The sequence below is a fragment of the Apis florea genome, unplaced genomic scaffold (genome assembly GCF_048593485.1).
Source record: "Apis florea isolate Af1SG1 unplaced genomic scaffold, ASM4859348v1 contig_1603_pilon, whole genome shotgun sequence".
Taxonomy (NCBI): Eukaryota; Metazoa; Arthropoda; class Insecta; order Hymenoptera; family Apidae; genus Apis; species Apis florea.
Window position 1 is genome coordinate 371749 of NW_028256408.1, and position 23204 is coordinate 394952.

A 23204-nucleotide genomic window follows, 5' to 3' on the forward strand; every position below is an offset into this window, starting at 1 on the left:
TGATATCAAACAACTTCAAACTTCTGAAGCCGTGCATCGTTCGCAAATTTTACAAATACGTCTTTAAATAAAACAACATATCCACCACTAAACTAAATGCTAACTAAACTCCAAAAAAAAAAAAAAAGGGAAAAGAAAATAAATAAATATTCCAAAACTTCCTCCAACTAATAATAATAATAATAAAAAAAACTCCACGTCCAAAATAAATGATATTAAAAATAAAAAAATTCCAACGCGCAATTAGGAATTCGCTGGAATAAAAAAAAAAAAAAAAAAAACAAAATTCACAGCCATGAATCAGCCTGAATATCACGGATATCGTTTATATAAAAATTTTTCCACGGTTGAAAAATTACAAACGTTCCAACACCGGTTCCAACGTTATCACTCAACGATGACCAACCAACGATAACGCTATATACACACACGCTCCCTCGCCCCCTCGTATATACACGTCGTGTATACCACCACCTAGGAAGAAGAACGTCCTAATTTCTCGCATGGTCAATTTTAAACGGCTGTTAACGTGGGGTAACGTGGCAACACGGACCCTGTTAATGGGTCGCGAAGGAGCCAAGATGGCCGGTATCGGCCGCTTATCAGCGGCCCAGATTCAATTGGCACTCGTTCTCGCGTGGAGGGAAGATATCATTCCTCCACCAGGTACGTGTTCCGCATTCTCGAATAGCAATAAAGCGATACCGTGTTACGAGCGTTACGTGCAAGAAAAAGAAAAGGGTGGGAGAGGAATGTGCGTGCACGGTTATGCACGTATCCCTTTTTTCTCTCCGTTTAAAGTGGCCTTAAAGTTGAGGAGAACCATCGAGGGTGGGATTTCAACCCGTTCGTTTCTGTCTTCTTGTTTGATAAAAGGGGCAGGTTGTTGGGTTTCGATGTTCGTTTCCGCATGTTCGAAGCACGACGAAAAAATGGTTGCAGGTTGGAGGGATGGGGGAGGAGGGAGAGGATTATTGCCGGATGAAACTGTAAAACTTCGGATCGGATTGAAATATTTCCCACTGATTCATTTGTATCTGATTCATTTTTGTTGGGAGATGAGGTTAATTTGATGAGGAATTTAATTTTGTTTGGTTTAAAGCTTTGAATACTTTATTAACCGGCTTATCGTTTGATGAAACTATAAATTGGATTGAATTGTGATATGTTTTCTGTTTAATTGAAAATTCATTTTTATTGGAAAAAAATAAGGCAATTTGATAGGAATTTAATTTTGTTTAGCTCAAAGTTTTGAAATTGAAAATTGTAAATTGGATTGGATTAAAATTATTTCTTTCTTTTTTTTTTTTTTTTTTTTTTTTTCCTACTGGATTGAAAATTCATTTTTGCTGAAAAGTAATGCGAATTTAATAGGGATTTGTTTTTCCTTTTTTTAATACGAAATTTTGAATTGCTGCTTTTATGATATTTGAGATAATCTTCCTTTTTTCCCCCAATACTTTAATGTATTTAAAATATATATATACTTTTATGATTTGCTGTAGATGAATTTTTATTTCATGTCTTTCTTTCAAATTCTACAAAATCCTTTTATTTATATTATTATTCTATATTTTTAGGGAACAATAAACGCTTTTAAAAAATGAATTTTCCTTATTAGTCTAACAGCATACAAATTTTAATAATTTTATAAAATTTCAAATGCTTTCAAGAAAAGTGATTTTTTCTTTAATTTTACTGAAATATATATAAATAATAAAATATTCCATATTATCGTAAATAATAAAATACGTAAATATTATTACGTAGGCCTATTTTTATTTATTTTTCATTCTATATATTTTATGTCGAATCATTGGGAAAGCAATGCGTTTTTGTTTTTCATGCAATTACGCTATTTTCCGGGATTTTAGACGTTCGAGCCATGCATTCGACCATCACTACATTTTCATTTGCCTATCTATGTATTGCTCTCATATATACACTTGTTTCCAATTCGTTTTACCTCGTGTTTTATTTTTTTTCCCCTTTTTTCTCCCCTCTCTTTTCATTTTCGTCCGTTTTTCCTCTCATCCTCTCATGTTCCATTTTTTTTTTTTTATCTTTTTTATTTTAATGCATTTTTTCGATTCGTTTTCAAAGTCAATAAGGAAATGTTGTTCATCAATGGACGAATTTATATAAATGCAATGTAATTTAAGCTAACTTATGTACCGTAATATTGATTGATACAATTATGAAAAAACAGTAACCGGTGAAGAAAAGAAGAGACAAGTATTTTAAAAAATTATTTGACGTATCCTTTTTTGTGCTTTTAAAAGTGTAGAAGTTTAGCAGTGAAAAAGCTTTTAATTTGCGAATGCTATTTCTTTTAAAAGAAAATAGTATATTGCATGTTTTTTAAAAAAATATATATACAGTGTTTTTACATTAATAATGTCAAGACTACTTTAAAAATTTATTATATTTATTATTTTCTTATTGTGTAAATAAGCAAATGAATATAATATAAACTGTATAGAAAAGTTTTGAAAAAGATATATAAATTGTGTTTATTAAAATTATTTAACTTAATAAACACTAATTATTTATTCATATGGTCGATCCATTTCATGTCGAATTTTAAGGAATTTATTATAAAATTCCACTTTCAATGAGGACAAACTGTTTCAAATTTTATTTTTAATTTTATCAAAATGTTATAAATATGACGTTATAAATTTCGTTTGTATTAAAATCGTTGGAAAAGACTTGTAATTGCTTGAAAATTTACTAAATTTTTTGTTCGAATTCGCATTTGCAAAATCCTACGTAGTCAAATCGTACAAACATACCGATTTCTACGAAATAAATTGCATTTTCAGTTCATCGGACGCTTGATGAAGGAATTGGCCGTAAAATTTTTAACCGTTAAAATTTTTCAACGAACCATTCGACAGCTACATTCGATTAACAAACGAACACTTTTGAAAAATTCATAAGCTTGTTGTAATATTGCCAATTGTGTATTACATTTCTGTTGATTGCTTTGTAGAAAATATTTTCACGATTTACAATCTGAAAAAACAAGATTATATCAATCAACACTTATCCTATAATTATTATTTTTCTCGATACACAATTTAACTTTCCTTTCCCTAATTCTACATATTTAAATTCTAATTAAGTAATTAGAACATTGTAACAATAAATCAATCAATGACTTATAACTTCAATAAAATAACCCATTATTCCTTCATGATAAAAATTACAAGTTATCCAAATTTATTAGTAAGTTGAATCAGATACCAACTAATATTATTATTTTTTACTGCACTACTATATTCGTAAATATTATTTCTCCATCTAAATATTTAATAAATCATCATATTACGTTTCCTCTCTATTCACCAAACTTGCAATCGACACGATCAACCTCACATCCAATCGAACCCTCCAAACTTTTTCTATCTAATATGAAACACACACACACACACACACACACACACACCGAAAACTCTGCCACGTGTTACTACCGACTTTTCTTCGAAACAATATGATACATCTCGACGGTACAAAAAACTCTGCCGTCCTGTTCGCGATTACGGAATCGTCGCTAGATTCGTCGACGAATTTCACCCCGGCCTGGCACGGAAACGGTGTACACGGTGAAAAATCGCGATGGCGTCGCGACGCGGCCATTGTTAACCCTCCTCTCCCTTCCATCGAACCGCCAAACTTCCCGTAATAACTCAGGGAATTCGTTAACTTGTCCCGGCTTGCGCCAGTGTTCGTGACGTGTACGAAAAACCTCGCCTTTTTCAACATGTGCGTCCCGCCTGCACGGCTCACGATGCTAAATCTGTTTGTTACTTCCGCTTGATTCACTGCGACCAGCGCCTCCCAGGTCTCAAAGTCGAAAGTTCACTCCTGTGGAACGACAATAAGCCGCTCGTATTGTATAGTATCGAATTCCCTCCACCACGATCGAATCTTCCACTCGTGCTTCCGGATTGTGTTTGCGGCCCTGGCAAGAGGGAATGTTTTTCTTTTTTTTTTTTTTTTTTTTTTGCAGAATGGATCTATAGAGAAATCTCGCCCGATTCTCTGTTTACTTTGCGATTCAGGTGTTCAAGTAAGAGTTTATGAGAATTGTTGTATATTGGGAGGAGTCTCGTTTGGATTGGATTTCGTTGCGTATAAATATTGGATTGCGAAGGTCGAGACAGTGTTTTGGAATCAGCTTTGTCGAGCGCTCAATTGTATATAAATATTTTCCACGCGATAGTAAAGATTGTCTGGAAATTTTGGCCATTCCGATATACGTGTATCGAATTGAAATTTTTAACATCTCCCTTTTAGTTCGATTTAACAGTTGAAGGTAAAAATTGAAGTCTCGAAAATGTGCTCTCGAATTTTATGTAAACGCTCTTTAATACATTTTGCACGATAATTCAAGTAACTCATTTATCTAATTAATTCACGAATAATCCTATTATTAATACAAAATTCATATCGCAGGAATACTTTTACATATTTTGAATTAAACATCGAATTTTCCGCCATATACTTTCAAAAGAAAAAAAAAAAAAAAGAAATACAGAGAAGCTATGTTTATCGAAACGAATTTCAAAAATAAATAGAATATATATATATTCGTTTCTCAAATACGATCCTCGCGGTTTTCCTCGAAACCTTGCGGGGTATTTCTCTTTTCCCCCCGCTAAGGAAACGTTTCCACGTGTTACACCGTAATAAAACTTTCAACGCGGCGAATACACGCGTTTATTTACGGCATCAGGTGCGTCCAAACTTGTAAAATATATATATCTCGCTGGAAAGAAGACGGGCAATATCCTTCTCTGTCTGTTTCCACGTACGAAATTTTGCAATTCTGATTATAGCTCGGTCGGAAGCTTCGTGTGCCGTTTAATTTGCGTAAACCGTGCTCGCAGCTGCACACCCAGTTGTAAACCGAGGGAGATAAAAAAAAGGGGAGAGGGAAAGGGAGGGACGAAAGCCGTAATTGATCGATTTGTTTCATGCCAGGTTTTCGGATTGGATGAAAATGTCAGAAATGAACGGTGGCTCGCGTGAAATTTATCGCGCTCGAAAACGTCGAATGGATCGTTCCCCGGGCACTGAAAATTTAGATAAGAACTGGAAATTGGCCGGTTTTAATTATCGCTATTAAAAGGGATCGCGAATCTTTTTTCCAGCGTGGAGGAAAATCGGATTGACATTATCTTCGTTTGGATGTGTATAAAGGTAGGGGATAAACGTGAAAAATGTGAGAAGTGTATTTTAATATTGTTACGCGTGTTTGTCGAGTGAAAATTTGCGAGTGGAATATTAAAATGAAATGTGTTATAATGAAATGCGTTTTAATGTTATTACGGATATTCCAGTGTATTTTTCATTGTTATATAGAAGGGTGGATAAAATTTATATAAATTTCGTTGTTTCATCATTGCCGTTGCATCGATTTCTAATTGAGAATTCTTTGAGTTGCGATATAATTAATAATTCAAATTTATACGACAGGTTTTTAAAACATAAAGTAAAGTGAATTTATAATTTCTATTTTCTCTTGGCTATGATGAATCTTAAACTTCAACAATGTAAATGAAAAATTAAAAACATCTCTATAGAAAGATACACGTTATTCAACGAAATAATTTAAGTTGTATCTGTTATTTTGTTTTGCACTTGACTATATTTTCCCCTTTTCTTTTTTTAAGCAACATTAATTCGTCGAATAAGAGTTATTTGCAATTCATTGGGAAAAGAAAAAGAAACCAGGCAGAGGAAGAACTAACTGGATTCTGCAATTCTAATTGTGGTCAGGAATTGAAGCTTAGTTTGCTTAGTGCATGTTCGCACGTTGGCTGAAAATATCAGAATGAAATGGTAGACAGAAGTGCTCGTCGGTTAAGAAAACAGTGAAAATCGAGAAAGAGGGAGAGGCAACTATGTCTTCAGTAATTACACTTAACGAAAATATATCTTATCTCTGAATTTTTTCGTCAATTATCGAATTTAGGAAGGGGGGAAAAAATTGGATTTTAAATACGAATTTTTATAACGATTTTCGCAATTAAGGATTCTTCGAAAAATGGAACCGATCCATTTCACTTCCAAAAGTGAAAAGTTATCGATGAACGAAACTTTCACGGTTAATTCAATAAATTGTGACATGTAAATAGATCTCAAATTGAGATGTATATATATATATATGTATTTTTTTTCTCGCGCGTCGAATAACAAGGTAAAAGAGCAGAAGAAAGCAAACGAAGATTGAGAACATCGTGATCCTCAAAAGCAGTCCCCAGAAACTTTCAACATGCGCCATGTACCTGCCTACATTTCCTAGAATTTCTTTCAGTTCGAAATGAAAGGAGGAAATACTCCTCCAACTTTGCAGCTTTTTGGCTTTTGTGCGCCAAGAATTTTCATTTATTTTTCTTGTACTTGTCGCAAATGTCGCCCGAAACACGAATACGAACGAAAAATATGTATGGATATTAAGTGTTGAAAAATGTTTAGGAGACTTTAATACACATATCTCTTTCTGAAATGTATATATATTGAAATTTTTCTTTTCTTCAATATAGATACAATGTATTTTATGATACGCATTGACAGTATTAATAGAAATTGAAAAATCAAATCGTTGTTTGCGAATTTACGAATTTAAATTTATGAAAAAATATTTTATTCATTAATGATAACAAATAAAGTTTCTACTAGGAAGTTATAATTTTATAATTGATTGTTCTAAATTAAAAAAATTAAAAGAAAGATTCGTTCTAAAGGATATAATTGCGAAATGAATTTTAAGTTGCAAGCATTTTATGAATCGAAAAATTAAAATAACATTTCGTTATTTTTCAGTTTCGAAAACTTTTTAAAATGTGCACGAAGTATATTCCAGTTACTCTCCCCATTGACACCTGTGTTTACTTTGAACAAGACCAGTTGAATCTGTTGAAAAAACATATCTTTTAGAACGTGTACACAGAACTCCATTGCTACGTATTTACAATTCTCTCAATAAGCTTTAACTTTGCTAGAAAAAAAAAAAAAAATCAAATATAACAACATTTTATCGATTTAAAATTCCATAAAAAATTGCACGTGCGTTTTTTTTTATCTGAAACGTCATTACGACTACAACGCTATTTTGCGACAATACGTGATACTGCATAAAGAGATATTGATGACGCAAATATTAAAATAAAACTCTCACTGAAAAGTTATTTCCCCTATCGTATATCCGCATTTCATAGCATATATACATTTTTATATTTATATAAAAAAAAAATCTCTATAATGCGGATCATGTTTTAATATTTATTCGTTGAAAAATAGTTGAGTAGTATAAAATCGATACGATATCGTGTTCGTTTTCATCAATGCGCAAGATATATCATGTGTCACTCATTGACCTATAATTGTAAAAAATGTATTTCACAAAATATTTTCAAATTAAGCTTAATAATCTTAAAACAAACGTAAAAAATAGTATTTTCGTATTAATTATTGTACTGTATTTTTGTTTATAAGATTAAGAAAGATAAAAATATTCGAGAGTAATAAAAGATTCAGATATTATTATTATTATTATTATTATTATATTATTCGATAACATTGGTGAGAATAAGAAATTTATAATATAATTTAAAAGTTGGCGAAAGAATATTTTTTAGATTAAATTCGGTATCGTGAAGTAGGTGGATAAAAAATAGAATAAACTTTAGTTGGGAAACTAGCATTCTAAAAGAAATTTCAACTCTCATTCTGGTCACGTGACTCAAGAGAAGAGTACGGAGTTTACTATTTCGAAGTTTTTGGGAAAAAAGAGTTGTTTCGATTTCTTTTCTTATTTTCCCATAAATTATTGCACAAACTGTGCAACTTGAAACAAAGTTTATTGAAATTTTTCTGAATAGTACAATAAATGTAATTTCTTCTTCCTTCGAGGATTTGATGTAAAAGCTTCAAGCTTCAATAGGAGAGGGGGAGGGAGAGTAAGATTGAGACAGTAATTACAATAAATGATTTCCATCTTTTTTATTGAATTTTTTCTTCTTTCTTTTACTAAATAAGGCCAATTCTCAAATAAAACGCACATACATAATTTTTCTTTTATATAATTGTTAGATTGATCTGATAAAAATTCTTATACCTATATATCGTGAATTTTAATTCTTGAATTTGATCCAATTTTCCGACCGAAATCTCTCGTAACAAGTGCACAAGTTCTCGAATAATGAATTTTTGGGATAATAGATAGGCCATGTGGGATTACATTATTCTATAATACATCCATGAAATATTATACCGATTGCAAATCGATACCGATTGATCATATTAATAATATAATCATTATCTTCAACGAGATCCACGCGACTTGATCTCTTCCAATGAATAATTTCTTTAAATAAAAAAAACTGTCCTTGCAATCTTTAAAATTAAACTAAAGAATCGAACGAACAATATTTGCGGGCCAAATCATTCGAGGACAAAATAAAATCCAATCTAAATCAATTTCAACGAACACAACTATACCCAAGAAAGAGAAACCAACATCCTACACCAATTTATCCTTCTCCAGGTCACGGCGGTGTCCCCCTTTTCCCGGTGACAAAGGTTCGCGACTCCCGTCGAAAAGATAATATGGCCGGTAAAATATCATGGCCCCGGATGTTTCCCAGCCTAAATCAGCCCGCGGAGTTTCGCCCCTATTCGTCGGTGCTCGAGCGACGTCTACCTACTTCCCCGTAGCCGGAAGCTAGCACGTAATAAGAGGTCTCATCCTGAAGCGACACGAGGAAGCAGCAAAAGCTCGATTCTGTTTTAATATGAATGACGTATACGGTTCAATTGCTCGGGGCTTTAATAGGTCGAATCGTCGATAATCCGGGGTAAACGGGGGAACGTCAGCGGAAAATACAGAAAATCGAGGGAGGGGGGTGTGTGCGGGTTCTAGGAACGGGGGGGAGGACGTGAAAGAAAGTGGTATGTTGATCGAGGGGGGGGAAGCGCGAGAGAAGAAAAATTGTACGGTGTGTACGTTTGAGAACGGTGTGAAACGTTTACATATGTGTGCGTGATGTGTGCACGGTTGGCTGAGTGGGAGGCGGAATGGGTTGGGGGGGAGCGGAGAGGAATTGTCATTCGGTGGAATTGCAATTTCTCGCTGACGCGTGCTGTGCAACCTCCGGCGCGAGGAGTAAAAGCGGACTAATGATGCACACTAGACTTAATGCTCCGTTCCTGTTCTCATTTCCCACAAAGGTGCGAGCTGCCTGCGGAATGTCAGCCTAGAAGTAGTTCCGGAGATAGCGGAACGTGGTCAGAAGGTGATTCTCCGCTGCCATTACAATCTCGAGGAGGCGCCTCTTTACTCCCTCAAGTGGTACCGCGGCAGGTACGAGTTCTACCGTTACACGCCCAGCGAGGAGCCGTCGACCAAGATCTTCAATGTTACCGGGATTAACGTTGACGTGAGTGTCAATCCATTTTTTTTTTTTTGTGTTTCCCGCCGCCCCCTTTTTGCGCGATGTTGCGTATGATATTGGACATTGCACCTATTACGGTATTTATATTCGTTGCATTCGTGTAAAATGAATCGGCTCCCTCTTAATTCGAACATATTGATTCGAAGAAGTTGTTGAAAAGAAATGTATGGAAACAAGAGAAATTATCGTTAATTAGGTTAGATTACAATTATTATTAGATTATTATTGCACAAGGTATATCGTACAAAGCGTTAATTTGAATAAATTTAATCAGGCATTATATTACTTGCAATTTACACATTAAACATATGTAAATACCGTGCATTACCATTTATAATTAACAGCTCGATTAATCAGCCATCATCGTTTAAGACTTTTAATCGATAACACACAAATATCCATTTAATGATGAATTCATTATATTACAATTAACCTTCCATTATACGAATGATCATAATAATCGTCAGACAAAAGTCGTCAGAACGAAAGTGATTACAATCCAATAATTACAATAATCCAATTCTCATTATATATACACGCGCAAATCGTCAAGGAAACAACATTCCTCAAATTAACGAATTACGCTGTTGTTCAACAAGAAATTACAGACAATCCAACTCACCATAAGATAAAATAAAACGAAATCTACGAGCGATTCTCGAATTACTTTTCGTAAGAAATAAAACTTGTCGTAAACCAGTCGCGAAAAAGGAAGTTTGCGTCCTTAAATAAGCGGATTAATCCTTTGTTTTCGGTGAGAATATTCGACGAGTGGGGTTGTGGGGCGCATCAATCGTCGTGAAACAACAAACAACGGTGGACGTCGCGCGGGAATAACCTTCCGGTTGGCCAGCAACGATCCAAATATGTGGTTTCATCGCACAAGCGTGCCGTGCGACGCTTGTTAACACCATCCTTGACCGCTGTAATCGCCGTAAAACAGGCGGCTTTTATCATCGTTCGAACATTTCCGCGCGATCCCGATGTTTGCACGCGTTTCCGGTTCCCATTTTGGTTCCGCGCAGGCCGCCGCCATCATGGCTCTGCTCATATGCGTTTACGCGGCTGAAAACCAGTCGCGTCTGGCCTGTTGTTGTTTTCGTTGTTCCCGTTATTTTGGCCCGAATTTCGAACGAACAATGGCGAGTATGGAATGGTATCGTCGCTTTTACCTTTATCAGGCAGACGCATCTGTTCTCCGTAATTCAAAGTGTTTTCTACGTGTGCGTGTGTTGAAAGATGACGCGTATTCACTGGTTAATTTTATACAGATAGATTGGTAATGATTGTTTAGTTGTTTCGTTTGTTTAACAGTTTATTTATCTTTGATACGTGAATATTCGTAATGTTAGGTTGTATTGCTGTCCATAAAAGATGATAGATTAGTCGTAGATCGTTTATTTATTCATTAGAATAGATAATATACATTACATTTCAATATTTTATTGAATATAGATTGGTTTTTTTTTTTCATTTTTAAATTTGTAAATTTTTAAAAAATTTTTTAACATTCCAAGCGTTTGATTTGGCTATATACATTATTTTTTTTTGCTCTTTTTAATTATTAGCAAAATTAAATATTCTTCATCTTCTTTTCTAATTTTAAAGTTCATTCGGTATTCCTTTTGAGGGAACTATATTCTAGTTACAAATCTAGTTACAAAAGTAGCTGTGACAGTAATTGAAAATTCGCATCTCGATATGAACGAACATATATCCACGAATTTCGCTGTCGTTCAATATATCTCTTTGTTAATTTGTAAAAACCTTAATTCGCGATGGCCATTTCGCATGGCTGCAAAAGGTTCGAACGAAAAAACAACGTTGTTCGACGCGTGAAGGAAATATATATACCCACATCGTACGTTCATTTTAACGGTATCAGCGAGTTTTGAACTTTTTACTTACGCACTCTATCATACATCGTGACGAGAGCTTTTGTATTTTCGTTTTATCTTTGTTCTCTCTCTTTTTTCTTGTTAGTTGGATAACCATTTTTCTCTTTAGAGGACTTCGAGAGCTGATATAACGAGTTGACGTTACTTTTTTTTTTTTTTTTTTTTTCGTATATTTGTTTGCAGAGTTCTTTTTTTTTTTTTTTTTGCTTTTTTATGGAATTGAATATTGTATGATATATATGATCCGCAAAATTACTTTAGGATAGGATAGCGTATATGAAAGTTTGATCGTGATCATTTAGTTTGTATTAGATGTTTTATTTTGTATATATTTATATATTATTTTATTGTATTGAAAGTTTTTGTATAGATATTACTTTATAAGTATATTCTGTTACAAGTGGAAAAAAATTATTATCTAGAAATATTTATCTAAATGTTTTTATAATATTTAGAAAAGTAGTCAGAAAAGAGTCTGATTATAGGCATAATCTACTGTGAAACAATAGAAGAGAAAGTATAATGGTGTATTGCAAAATCAGATATTAGAAAATTAGTATTTAAATAATTAGTATTTCATAAAAAAAATCAATCCGCTAATTTTAACATTCTTTATCCTAAAACCAAAGATTTCTTACATAAAAATTCTTATTCTTCATTTATCCTTAAACCAAAACTTAATAAATAATTCATTGATCTGTAATAATAACATCCATTTCACAATCAATTAATATAATATAAAATCTTCTTCAAATCCTTAAATAACAAGCAAGATCCTTATACGATAATTCACGAAGAAACATTCCTTACTTGAAACAAATAAGAGTTTAATTAAATTTCTATAAAAAAATATCCTCCAAACTCCATCCATTATATATCTTCCCTGATAAACATCTTAATAAACATCAGAGAAGAAATTCAAGATTCCATAATGAACAATCTTTTCCACAGTTTCCTCAGCGTCCATCGTATGCATCCAACACATAAATCAAACGAAGCTTGATGAAAAAAAGCCCTCTCCTCCTTCTTCGTTTCTTTCATCCCCGTTAAAAGCTACCCCCCTCTCTCTCTCTCCCGCGTCCAACGGCATATCTTTCTCCTTCGTTATTTAAATCCCGCTAATTATGCATATTTTGCCTTTGCCTGTAACGATGAAACGATCTTCCACCACTATTCCCGGAGGAAGGCTGCAGCCCCGCCTTCGCCGCTATCTTCGCGTGTCTCGGCCTTCGCGCTCGCTTCATCGAGCCAATTTACTCGAGTGCAGGGTAATTCCTGATAAGATGACGATTTTCTCGAGTGCTCTGCGTTGCCTGGTCACCGGAGAAACATTTAAGAAAAGAAGGGGGTGGAGAAAAAAGAAGAAGAAAGAGAGAGAGAGAGAGAGAGAGAGAATCTCTTTGCAGCCTTTGTCGACTTCAACGTTTCGCCGTCTCTTTTAATATAGAAATATAGGACGAACGTTTAATATTTCGTGACACGACGGATGTCCCCAGAGGTAATAATCTCGAACCGGTATATATATATATCCGGATGTTTGAGACGTGTAGAGCTGCATGGATATCGATTAGCACGCGATCGGATGAATTTCCACGCTCGTATGGAATAGTCGGTGTGAAATTTTATATTCCTCGGCATGAAATGCGCGTGGAAGCGTTTAACATCTTGGAGGGGGAAGGGTTATTGTTCGATCTTAGATAAAAGATATAAAAGTCTTCATCGAGGTATAATAATATAACTTTATAACAGCTGGTTGGTATAAAAGTTTTCGGTCGATTTTTGGCGTGAAATTAGGAATATGAAAGGATGGCCGTTTGTTCGATATTGAATGAATTTCTTTTAAACTTAATAAATTGATATGGATCGTTGAAGTTCAATCATTTGAAATTTTGCTAATGATTTGTTTTTCTTGTCAATATTATTTGATTTAAATAATAATAATATATATATATATTGTTCGTGCTTTTGCAAAATTTGCTTTATTTGTTTATAAATATCCTGACAGATATTATTATTTATTTAATAATCAATATCGGTTAAAAGCTTATTCAAAATTGCCCGTTTCATTCGTAAAAATATTCTCTCGTTGCTATCTAACTAAAAGGTTTTTAATTACGTTGCATATCATTAACAATTTTCAATTTTAATCTCTATCATTTCAGAAATATTCGAAGTTTTTAATATAATAAATCGAATTAATGTATTATGCGTGCCAGTATAACAATTAAATTGAGCGTAACATCGAATAGAAGACAGAGTATTCTATGTAAATGAAAATTAAAAAAAAAAAAAAAATGAAAGAAAAAAATGGACAACAAAACAATTGTTTCTCGATTAAATAACGTCATCAAAACTGTTAATTCGGTAAATTGCAACGGGCAAATTGAATTCTCATTGGGTTTGTGGGTTCGCTTTAAATAATACGCTTTCGTTCGAGAATTCCGATCATCCAATAACAACTACCATTTCGAAATACAATCGTTAATACTAATTTACGTATTAATTGTCGATGGATATACGCTCACACAACGTATAGAACGTTTGATGAGATTGGGAAAACAAAGAAATCTATCTGATTAGATCGTCACGTGTAATAATGATTTTATATTATTTATTAGTAATTATCAGGTTCTGTCGAACATTGTCTGAATAATATAGAAAGCTGTTGAATCAGATTACAACAACAATAATAACGAGTACCAAAATTAATTTTCAATTGTTATTGTATTATTGTTATTGTATTATGGAACATATTAACATTAATAATCTATACATCCACTAACATTTAATTATATTACAAAATACGAACCTATTAATATATTAATACGCAAGATATTAGTATTTCAACAGAGACTGATAAATATCTTTTTAAATACGAATAATTTTTATTAATATTAAAATTGGAAAAATGTGTTCTTTTCAATTTGATAATATTACGATTGTTAAGTATAGGACAATAACACTTAGAGATAGAGAATTATACGTACATTCACAGGAATAAAGAATTAATGATTTACTGGGGAAAATATTTGACAAAAAAATCGTTGAAAATCCAATATTTATGCCCGACAGTCATGATATATGGTATTGCATAACCTGGGAGGTACAGCAGTGGCATGAAAGATCTCTTGAATTGATGTGTACACTCTAAAAGTCGGATTTCAAATGGATTCTGCAATAAAATATAAGGAAGCGAAAGGATTTAGAGTCAATCCGTTTCGTCTCTTCGTGATACTTTATTTTTATTATATCAATTTAAAAATTTAAACAATTGTGACAGTTGTATACGAAATATATATATAATATGCATACAATAATAAGTAAATAAATTAGAATCATCATTATCAATTTATAATTTAAAAATTATGTAATTGTAATCACAGAAGCTAATGATTCTACACATTTAATATATATATATATAGTGATTTCATTTATCTATATACAAAATTTAATAAAATTATTTGTCTTTCAATAGTTATGAATAAACCATTACGTAAGAATATTTCATATAATATTATGAAAATATAATTTCAAATTGCATATTTTAAATCGCGTTAGGTATACACGATATTAAATTTCATCATACTGACACGAGCAAGATTCAAATAACAAGTCGATGATAATTAAATTAAAGTTATTAAACTACTTCTATCAAACTACCTCACTATTAACACTCGAATTAACGACAAAATTAGAAAAAGGAAGAGATCGAAACCATTTATACGAATTTCATCCAATCCGATATCGATAGAACAAAAACACGCACAGTTCTACCATCGTTTAATATCATAACTCGATCCACCGAAACAGCAAACAATTGCCCGATGTTTCTTCCATTTCAAAACAAACTTAAATACAAACCGAACGAACCCTCATTCAATTTCAAACGACAACGGGAGAAACTAAATAATAGGAAACAACTGGTATCAAACAATCAGAACCGAAATTTAACCGTGAAGTTTAACTCGAGCCGGTCTACGTAAATGTATTTATCCTTGATTCCTCCAACGTTTTCGCGATAACGCGGCGATAACGCCACGGCTGATACATCCATTTGCATTCACTTTGCGCACACACACGTTGCTCTGTTTCAGGAGGAGAACTCGAACAAGAGCCAGGTAACCCTGCGCGACGTCAGCTTCGCCGTCTCGGGTAAATTCAGTTGCGAAGTTACGGCGGACGCGCCGACTTTCTCCACGGCCAGCGGCTCGAAGAATCTTACAGTAGTGTGTAAGTACATGCTTCACGACATTACAGAGTATCGCGGGGAACTCGACGTATTCAACATGCTCGGCTCTATCCCTCGCCAACCACCCCTTTTCTCCTCGATGCACGCGTGTACGGCATCGCAAGTCACTCAACTCTTGCTCTTGGCTACAGGCTGTTTCATTTATTTCTTATCCATCTAAGGTTCTCCAGTTTTGTTTTCAGTTTGTTAGCTTACGAGTGATATAATTATAATCTTGGGTTGAATTAATAGGATGATAAGTAAGTGTGATAGAATTGGATTTGAAAATTTTTTTAATAGGAATATGAAGGATGTTAAGTGGAAGTGAAAGTAATTAGTTAATTATTGTGTATATATTTGTGTAATAATATTATATGATTGGGTAAATAGATGGAAAGTTTTTCTTTTTAAATTGTGCAGTAGTAAATTTATCTGTAGATATTTAATTAATTCTTATTCCTGCAAAATTTTAACTTTTTAAAGTGAGAAAGGGTAAAATAGAACGCGAGAAGAAATTGTTGGAAGTATAATAATTATAATAAAGTCTTCTACGTTTCCTTTCTTTAAATTCTTTTATTCGATTGGAAAATGTGTTTTGCCTTGTCTGGAGGCAAGATAGATAACTTTCTCTATCTCGAGACGAGTGGCATTGTATTCGTACACAATTCTAAAAAAATATATAATAGGTGGAATTCCGCACACAATGCAACGTGTTTCCCTTTAAATTCTTTCCCCAATATTTTCCAATTCTTTTCACCTTCGCGTACACAAAGATCTATAGCCTGGTTCACTTTCTAGAACCACTCTGTGCATGGAACAGACTTCACCAAGTCCTACATACGAAACAAAGTTATAGTCTCGCTTCGAACAATTCCAGGAAAAGCAACCCATTTCTCTTTCATTTCCGCACCTATTATTGTAAATTATTTCGTATTCTTCTTGTGAAAGCGAATAAAATCTCGTATAACTATGATTGGGTCATTTAAGATCGGAGCAATATGTTTCAAAAACAGATAACAATAATATGAAGTTCGATTTTATCCTCGTATTTCCATTTAATGTATTTTTAATAAGGAAAAAGTCTTCATTAAGGAAAAATTAAGAGATAATTTTTTCTCTGTTTCTAAGAGTTCACCTTACAATAAATAATACTCAAAAATATTATTATAAAATCAAATATATTTTTCCATTTAATTATTCTATATTAATAATATACAATAATAAATAAACAATAATCCTTGTCCAAACACAAGTAGAAATTCCTCGAAATTCAAAAATAGTCGAGAAATTCAAAATTCCTCAACCATAAAAAAAAAAAACGTTCTCACAAAAACTCGGATACAATAACGCAAACCTAGTCCAACCTCTGTACAGACGGAAATTCCCCGATTCAAAATTCAAAAATACCTAAAATTCCTCGACCGAGGATAAATCAGATTAGAACAACTGCATTCTACAGGAACACCCTGTAGATTTGCATTACCCTCCCCCCCCCCTCCCCCCAATTCCACTTCACCGACGCGCATTCCTCTTTACAGTGTTGAATCCACACGAATTTCCGCGGAGAAAGTTTCTCCTTGATAGCGTCATTAACTCTGTTCGCGTTTGATTCGAACTGGTCGCACCTCTCCCCCGCCTTCTAAAACCCTCGTGAATCGGCTTCGTTGTCGCGAAGCGTTTCCTCGCGCACACACGCACACCACCACCACGTGAAACTGGCTCTCACGTAAATTCGCGGAGTGTTTCTAATTTCCTCGAGCACGCCGCGGCGAGATCAAAGGAGTGCTTCTGGGGTTAATCAGTGCACGCCACAGGATCGCGAGCACGTTAACGGGTTTCTCGAATTCACAACGATATCTCCGCCATTCTTATTTTCCCGTACTTTTTCTCCTGGAATATCAGACGATGGTTTATTATCATTATTAGGTGGCTGTAACAACCGAAACAACCGATTTCGTAGATATGTTGTTGATTTAAATGGTGTGGTTTTACACTTTTTATACTTTTTACTTTTAACGATCGATCCATTGTAAAAACGAATGTTAATAATTGAACTGAAACAGATAATTATGCGAATTTTGTGTGGACGCGATTGTATATTTCTCGTACAGGTTTAAAAATAGCTGCCAAGCGTATAACTTTCACATCAAGAATTAAATACGAAATATTGTTGTTTTTCTCGTGTTTGTAAATAGCGAAAAGTAGAAAAGTGATAAATGATTAAAGATAATTTAGTAATATTTAGTAATTTAATATATTTATGTATGTAAATATATTGGGTCTTAATAGTTAATCACGTGGCGCTAGTATCGCTGTTGTCTATTATCATAGAATTCATGAAAAGATTATGTTGAAAGAATAAATAATTTGTCATTGATATGAAAATTCTGAATTGGCAAATATAAATGTGAGAAATAAATCGAGGAATTATTAATAAATCGATACAAGAATTTAATTTGTAATAATAATTTTAACTTTGCTTTTCGACAAGATATCGAATATATTTAATCAAGCTTTGATTGACGTTATTTTTTAAACAAATCTATAAAACGTTAAAACATGAATCTTCAATCATTCCATCTGTTAATAATTTAATACATATATCGAAATTACGTTTCCACGTTTCTTGTGTTACTGAATGTTGAATTTCTATTCTGAATATTATAATTACATCGAGAGAAGTTTAATTGCAGGAATAATTAAAAGTAAAATACAAGAGAGGATGGGGAAATAGAGCATGAAAAATGGAATATGAAATGCATCCCTCTTTTTTCGAAATTGTCGAGCGAACGATACGATGTATGCACTTGTACAAAAAGTAAGACAAAAATTGAACTGTTCATAATAAATATTAATAATTAAATAATACGATACAAAATTTGAAATCATAAATACAAGGAATATATTAATATCTATATTCCTTTTTATTTTTAGAACTGATAATTAACATTTCGAGTGTATTCAAAATATTTGCACAAGGTGTGTCGATATTTCTTGAAACGATTCGCCATGAAAATGTTAGTCAATAAGATCCTTTTTTCCTGCTCACCTACGCGAATGTTAATTGATAATTGTATAAAAGTTTCAATCAGGATGACAGTAGGTCGATATCGTTGGTTCATTGTTTCGTAAGAGTGCGTTAGCCGCGTGTCAATTTATTCATCGTGAAAGTTTAGTTAAAACTTCAAATCCGAGAAGTTGATAGAAGCGAAACTTTCCGGTGAATGTTGCGTGCATAAATATTGGAGCAGGGAGTTTCGTGCAAACGAATACAGGAGGACGAAGAAAGGCTGAACTTCGGAAGACAGTAAATACGAGAAGACGCACGAAACGAGAGGCGTTTCCGACTTCTCAAAGATTAACAATGTGAATAATATGATTTTTGAAAATGAATTTTCATCGTATAAAATACATTTCAAACTGGTGTGAATGAATTGAAATTCTCCCTAACGAAATTTAAATCTAAAATACGATTTGTGAATCTTTGAATCCTCCTCCCTGATTTTCTGATCTCCTAAAATTAACACTTTCTATGTTATATTCTTAAAGACTTGAAGACCATTATCGCGCAATTAATTATTACTCGATTATTGAATAATTCAAGATTATTTATCTCCTAAAAAGTTGGCACGTATAATTTTTGTTTCATTTAAGAATATTTCTAAAAGAAACATTTGTATTTTAAATAAATATAAAAATAAAAAATCATTATTTTTCTTTCTTTCAAAATTTAATAATTTAATGAATTTAATAAATTTATTGGCAAAAGATTAAATTAACAAGATAATGGTACCAGTTAAAATTCCAGAATAGTTAATACATAAATGAATACGAGTTCTTGTTTACGGTAAATGAGATAATAATGTTCTACATATAATATTTGATAGTCCAATATTCTATAAATATAATAGTATTTGGAAATAATATTCGTAACAACAATAGCGATACTTGATAATATTCAAATCTCGATTGTATTAATATTCGAAATCCTATTAATATACATTCTTTGGCTGATGATCATAATCTATGCTATTTGTGATATTCAAATTCTACAGTCAAAAATAATAATAATCTCTTATATTACAGGTTAATTTAGATCTCGATCCTTACAGAGATATTGTTTTAAAAATTTTACAACAAAATGAGATGAAAATTTCTCAAACATTCTATCATCTTTCAGAAATTAACTTGCTCCAATCGATTTTAAGTAAATTTTTATAAAAATCTTCACGAGTTAAGCTTCCTGTTATCTTTCTAGAATATTTAATTCGAGTTTGTATTGCCATAAAAATCTCAATTTCTGAATAATAACAAACTAATTCTTAAATATATTTAAAAAACCAAGCCTCATTAATGTATCCTACATGTTTACAATCCAATATTTAGTTGCCCAGAAATGATTCCTTATGAAAATCCTTCTGTAAGGAATCCTCTTTTAATTAAATTCGAATTTTTCGATCTGTTTATCGCGAATTTTTTTATTCGAAAAATCGAAACCAAGTTCTATTTGCCAGTCTGTGCGAGAGATCAGAGGAATCTCCAATTTATTGCGAGCAATTCCGATATTGAAACTCGAATCCCTGTGGTGGCTGCGTTTCGGTTCCTCTTCTCGAGGAATTCTTCATGCCCGGTCAATTGTCCTGGCAGAAACTCTTTCATATCTTTTACATTTTTTTTTTTTTATATATATATTTCTTCCATCAACCGTCTTACAGATAACACATCTCGAGAATTCGTTATACGTTACCTATTTGCAGGGAACGAGATCAGATACCGAATATAACTTGAAATCGAGCGGAATGTTATTCGATCAGAATTTCGTTTGGAAGGGTTTGTGAACTCGTTTTATAAAGGACCACGTGTCTATCACGTTTTCCATCTCCATCCTTTGCATTTTCAAACGAAAAGGCACCTATGCAGTTTCCACGTCTGAAGGATATCTGTATCTTAGATACTTGGATCCTATGGGAAATTTTGTTTATTGCTGCTGATAAAAAAGATTGTATTTTCTTGAGTGAGGATAAAAATAAATTAATATCTATAATTATTCATACTTTGGAAATTGGAATTTCATTGTATACGAATAAGAGAGAATATTGGTTAGAGAAATTTAATGGAAGTTTGACAACAAGAATTGGAATTGAAATAGAAATAGAAATTCCGAATGAACAATTTATATTTTATATTTTATATTTTTCGTAAAAAAAATTTTGTACTTTTGATAAAAGCAAATTTATTTTGACTTTAAATAAAAGAAATATATATTTTTAATATTAGATACAAAAAAATTTCAATAAATATCTTATGAACAATATAATGTAAAATGCAAAGTGTATAGAATTATTTTGATAATTTATCTGAATTTCATCGCTCAATAATTTGTTGACAACTCTCCTACAACTTTGACCAATAATTATATACAAATGCTTTTATTTTAAGCTACCACTATAGATTGTTAATTGATTAATCAATTATTCTGCTGCAGTGTAATGTGATTATACTTACGTGCAATTACACTTATTTTAAAATTACACGTAAACGAGCTTTGAATAATTTTATGTTAATTTTAAATGGAATCATGGACGAAACTATGAAACGTATTTACCCTCATTACGTTAATGGATAATGGTTAACTTTAACGCTTATTTTAAGCGAAAATATTAAACACAATGATCATCGTGTATTTCATGCTAATGATGCAACATTGCAATGAATAATCTTTTTTTGACTTTTTAACACTCGAATAAATGCAGAAATATTAAATTGCATTCAGATGGATGTGAATAAGCTAAAAAAAAAAAATAAATAAATAAAAATAACGAAGAACATGTAATTAATTATCAAAAAATAATCATAACGAATAAAACAGTTATAAATTGCGTATTAATAATCTGATTTAATTACTACGTTAATAACGCATTTCGAATATATTAAATTTTATACATTTGTTCATTAAAATATTAATTTAAGCTACAATTATTGCTTGAACAACACTACTTATTTCTCGAAACAAGGAATGCAAGGTAGAATAGAATGCACGATGCTTGGCAGCGGTTGCCCTAGAATTTCTGTAATCCAGCAATTTGCTGGGACCGAGTACAGTGATTTCGTAAAATGCACGATTCTAGTGAGGTTCAATGAGAAGACGATCTCGTGGAATGCGAAGAAGAATTTTACGTTTGTCGCATTTAAAAACTTCAATGGAAAATATATTAAATCAGAATACGTATTTTATTTTATAAAAAACTTTGCGAATATTTTTAAGATTGATATAATTTGATAATTTAGAAACTTTGTTTCCGAAATTTTTTCTAATTTACGTAAAAAAGTAATTAAGAATAAATTGCTTAATTTGAATGCAGATATTTATATTCCACATTTAATTAAATAAAATAATACTTATATATATATATATTTGTATATTCAATAATTATTCGTTCACGCTGCCGTATTATTCTTCAATTATTCAATTAGATCACAATCAAGCTTTTCACTTATTTCCAAGATTTTATTTATTAACACACGCGAAACTTTAAATTAAATCTTCTTAAAATTTATTCCAACAACCATCTCTATACATTTCTACACATCTATCTCTGTAACAAGTATAAAAAGTATAAATACATAATCTATTCTTACATCCGAATATTCGAACATATTTAAATATCGTATATTTTACAATATAAAACGAAAATAAAGCAAACGTAAAGTTTTTCCGTGTCGATTCTATAAAACTGCATCAAGAGAGATGCGTTTATACGAACATCCCCATCCATCCATCCGAAAGAGTGGCTTAAAGAAATATAAGAATCAAGGAATTTATGATAATTCTGATGCGTCTTCTTGGTCGCTTCTTCGAAATGGCCTATGAATTTCAAGCGTATGCGGCAAGAATACGAACGTTACCATGGAAAATATTCCTGGCTACGTACGCTCGGAATACTCGTGCCACGTTCTCATCTCCCCGGCACGTGGATCGGCATTTTTATCCCGGATTTCGGCCATTCCGCAAACAATTACGCAAAATTGATTTTTATTAAATTCGTCCACCCGTCTACGTGTAATGTATTCGATGCCGCGAATGAAATTGCCCACGATTTCTATTCAATAGGACAGTTGCCTGCCATGGAGGGAGGACTGGTTAAATCGCGTGAATGGTAGTTTCACAAACTTTGAGAATTGTTCTCTAAGAAAATACAAAATTGTGTGATTGTGTGCTTTGGAAGTTGGACGACTGTTGTATTCGGTAAAAATTTGGACGTGGAACGTTTCGAGGAAATAATTTATAGAGTGAATGTTTGTTAGAATAATTGGTGTGATTTTATATTGCGATAGTAATGGAAAAATTGTATTTTTTTCGATATATATAGAGTTTATTTTCGAGGAATAATTTATCACTTCTCCAATTAATGCTTGTAGATAAAAGATATTTTGCATGCATATATCTTTGCTTATTAAAATTGTAAAAGAGGAACTCATAAATTTTTCATATTAAGTAACCATTTATTATCGATTTATCGATTCATTATATTTGAGTATTGAAAGTGGGGAGGAGAAGGGAGAGGGAAGATCGATGAACGTCTGACAGGGAATAATAGAAACTTTTGCAATGGG

General features: G+C 32.5%; 1 protein-coding gene across 1 annotated transcript in view; it reads left to right on the top strand.

Moving 5' to 3' along the window:
• The window catches only part of LOC100871247 (uncharacterized), a 169172-nt gene that overhangs the window by 75338 nt on the left and 70630 nt on the right, over positions 1–23204 (top strand). Inside the window, exons 2-3 of the mRNA XM_086903464.1 lie at positions 9241–9449; positions 15457–15592. Of these exons, the coding sequence (XP_086759590.1) occupies positions 9241–9449; positions 15457–15592 (345 nt within the window). The remainder of the gene's footprint in view (positions 1–9240; positions 9450–15456; positions 15593–23204) is intronic.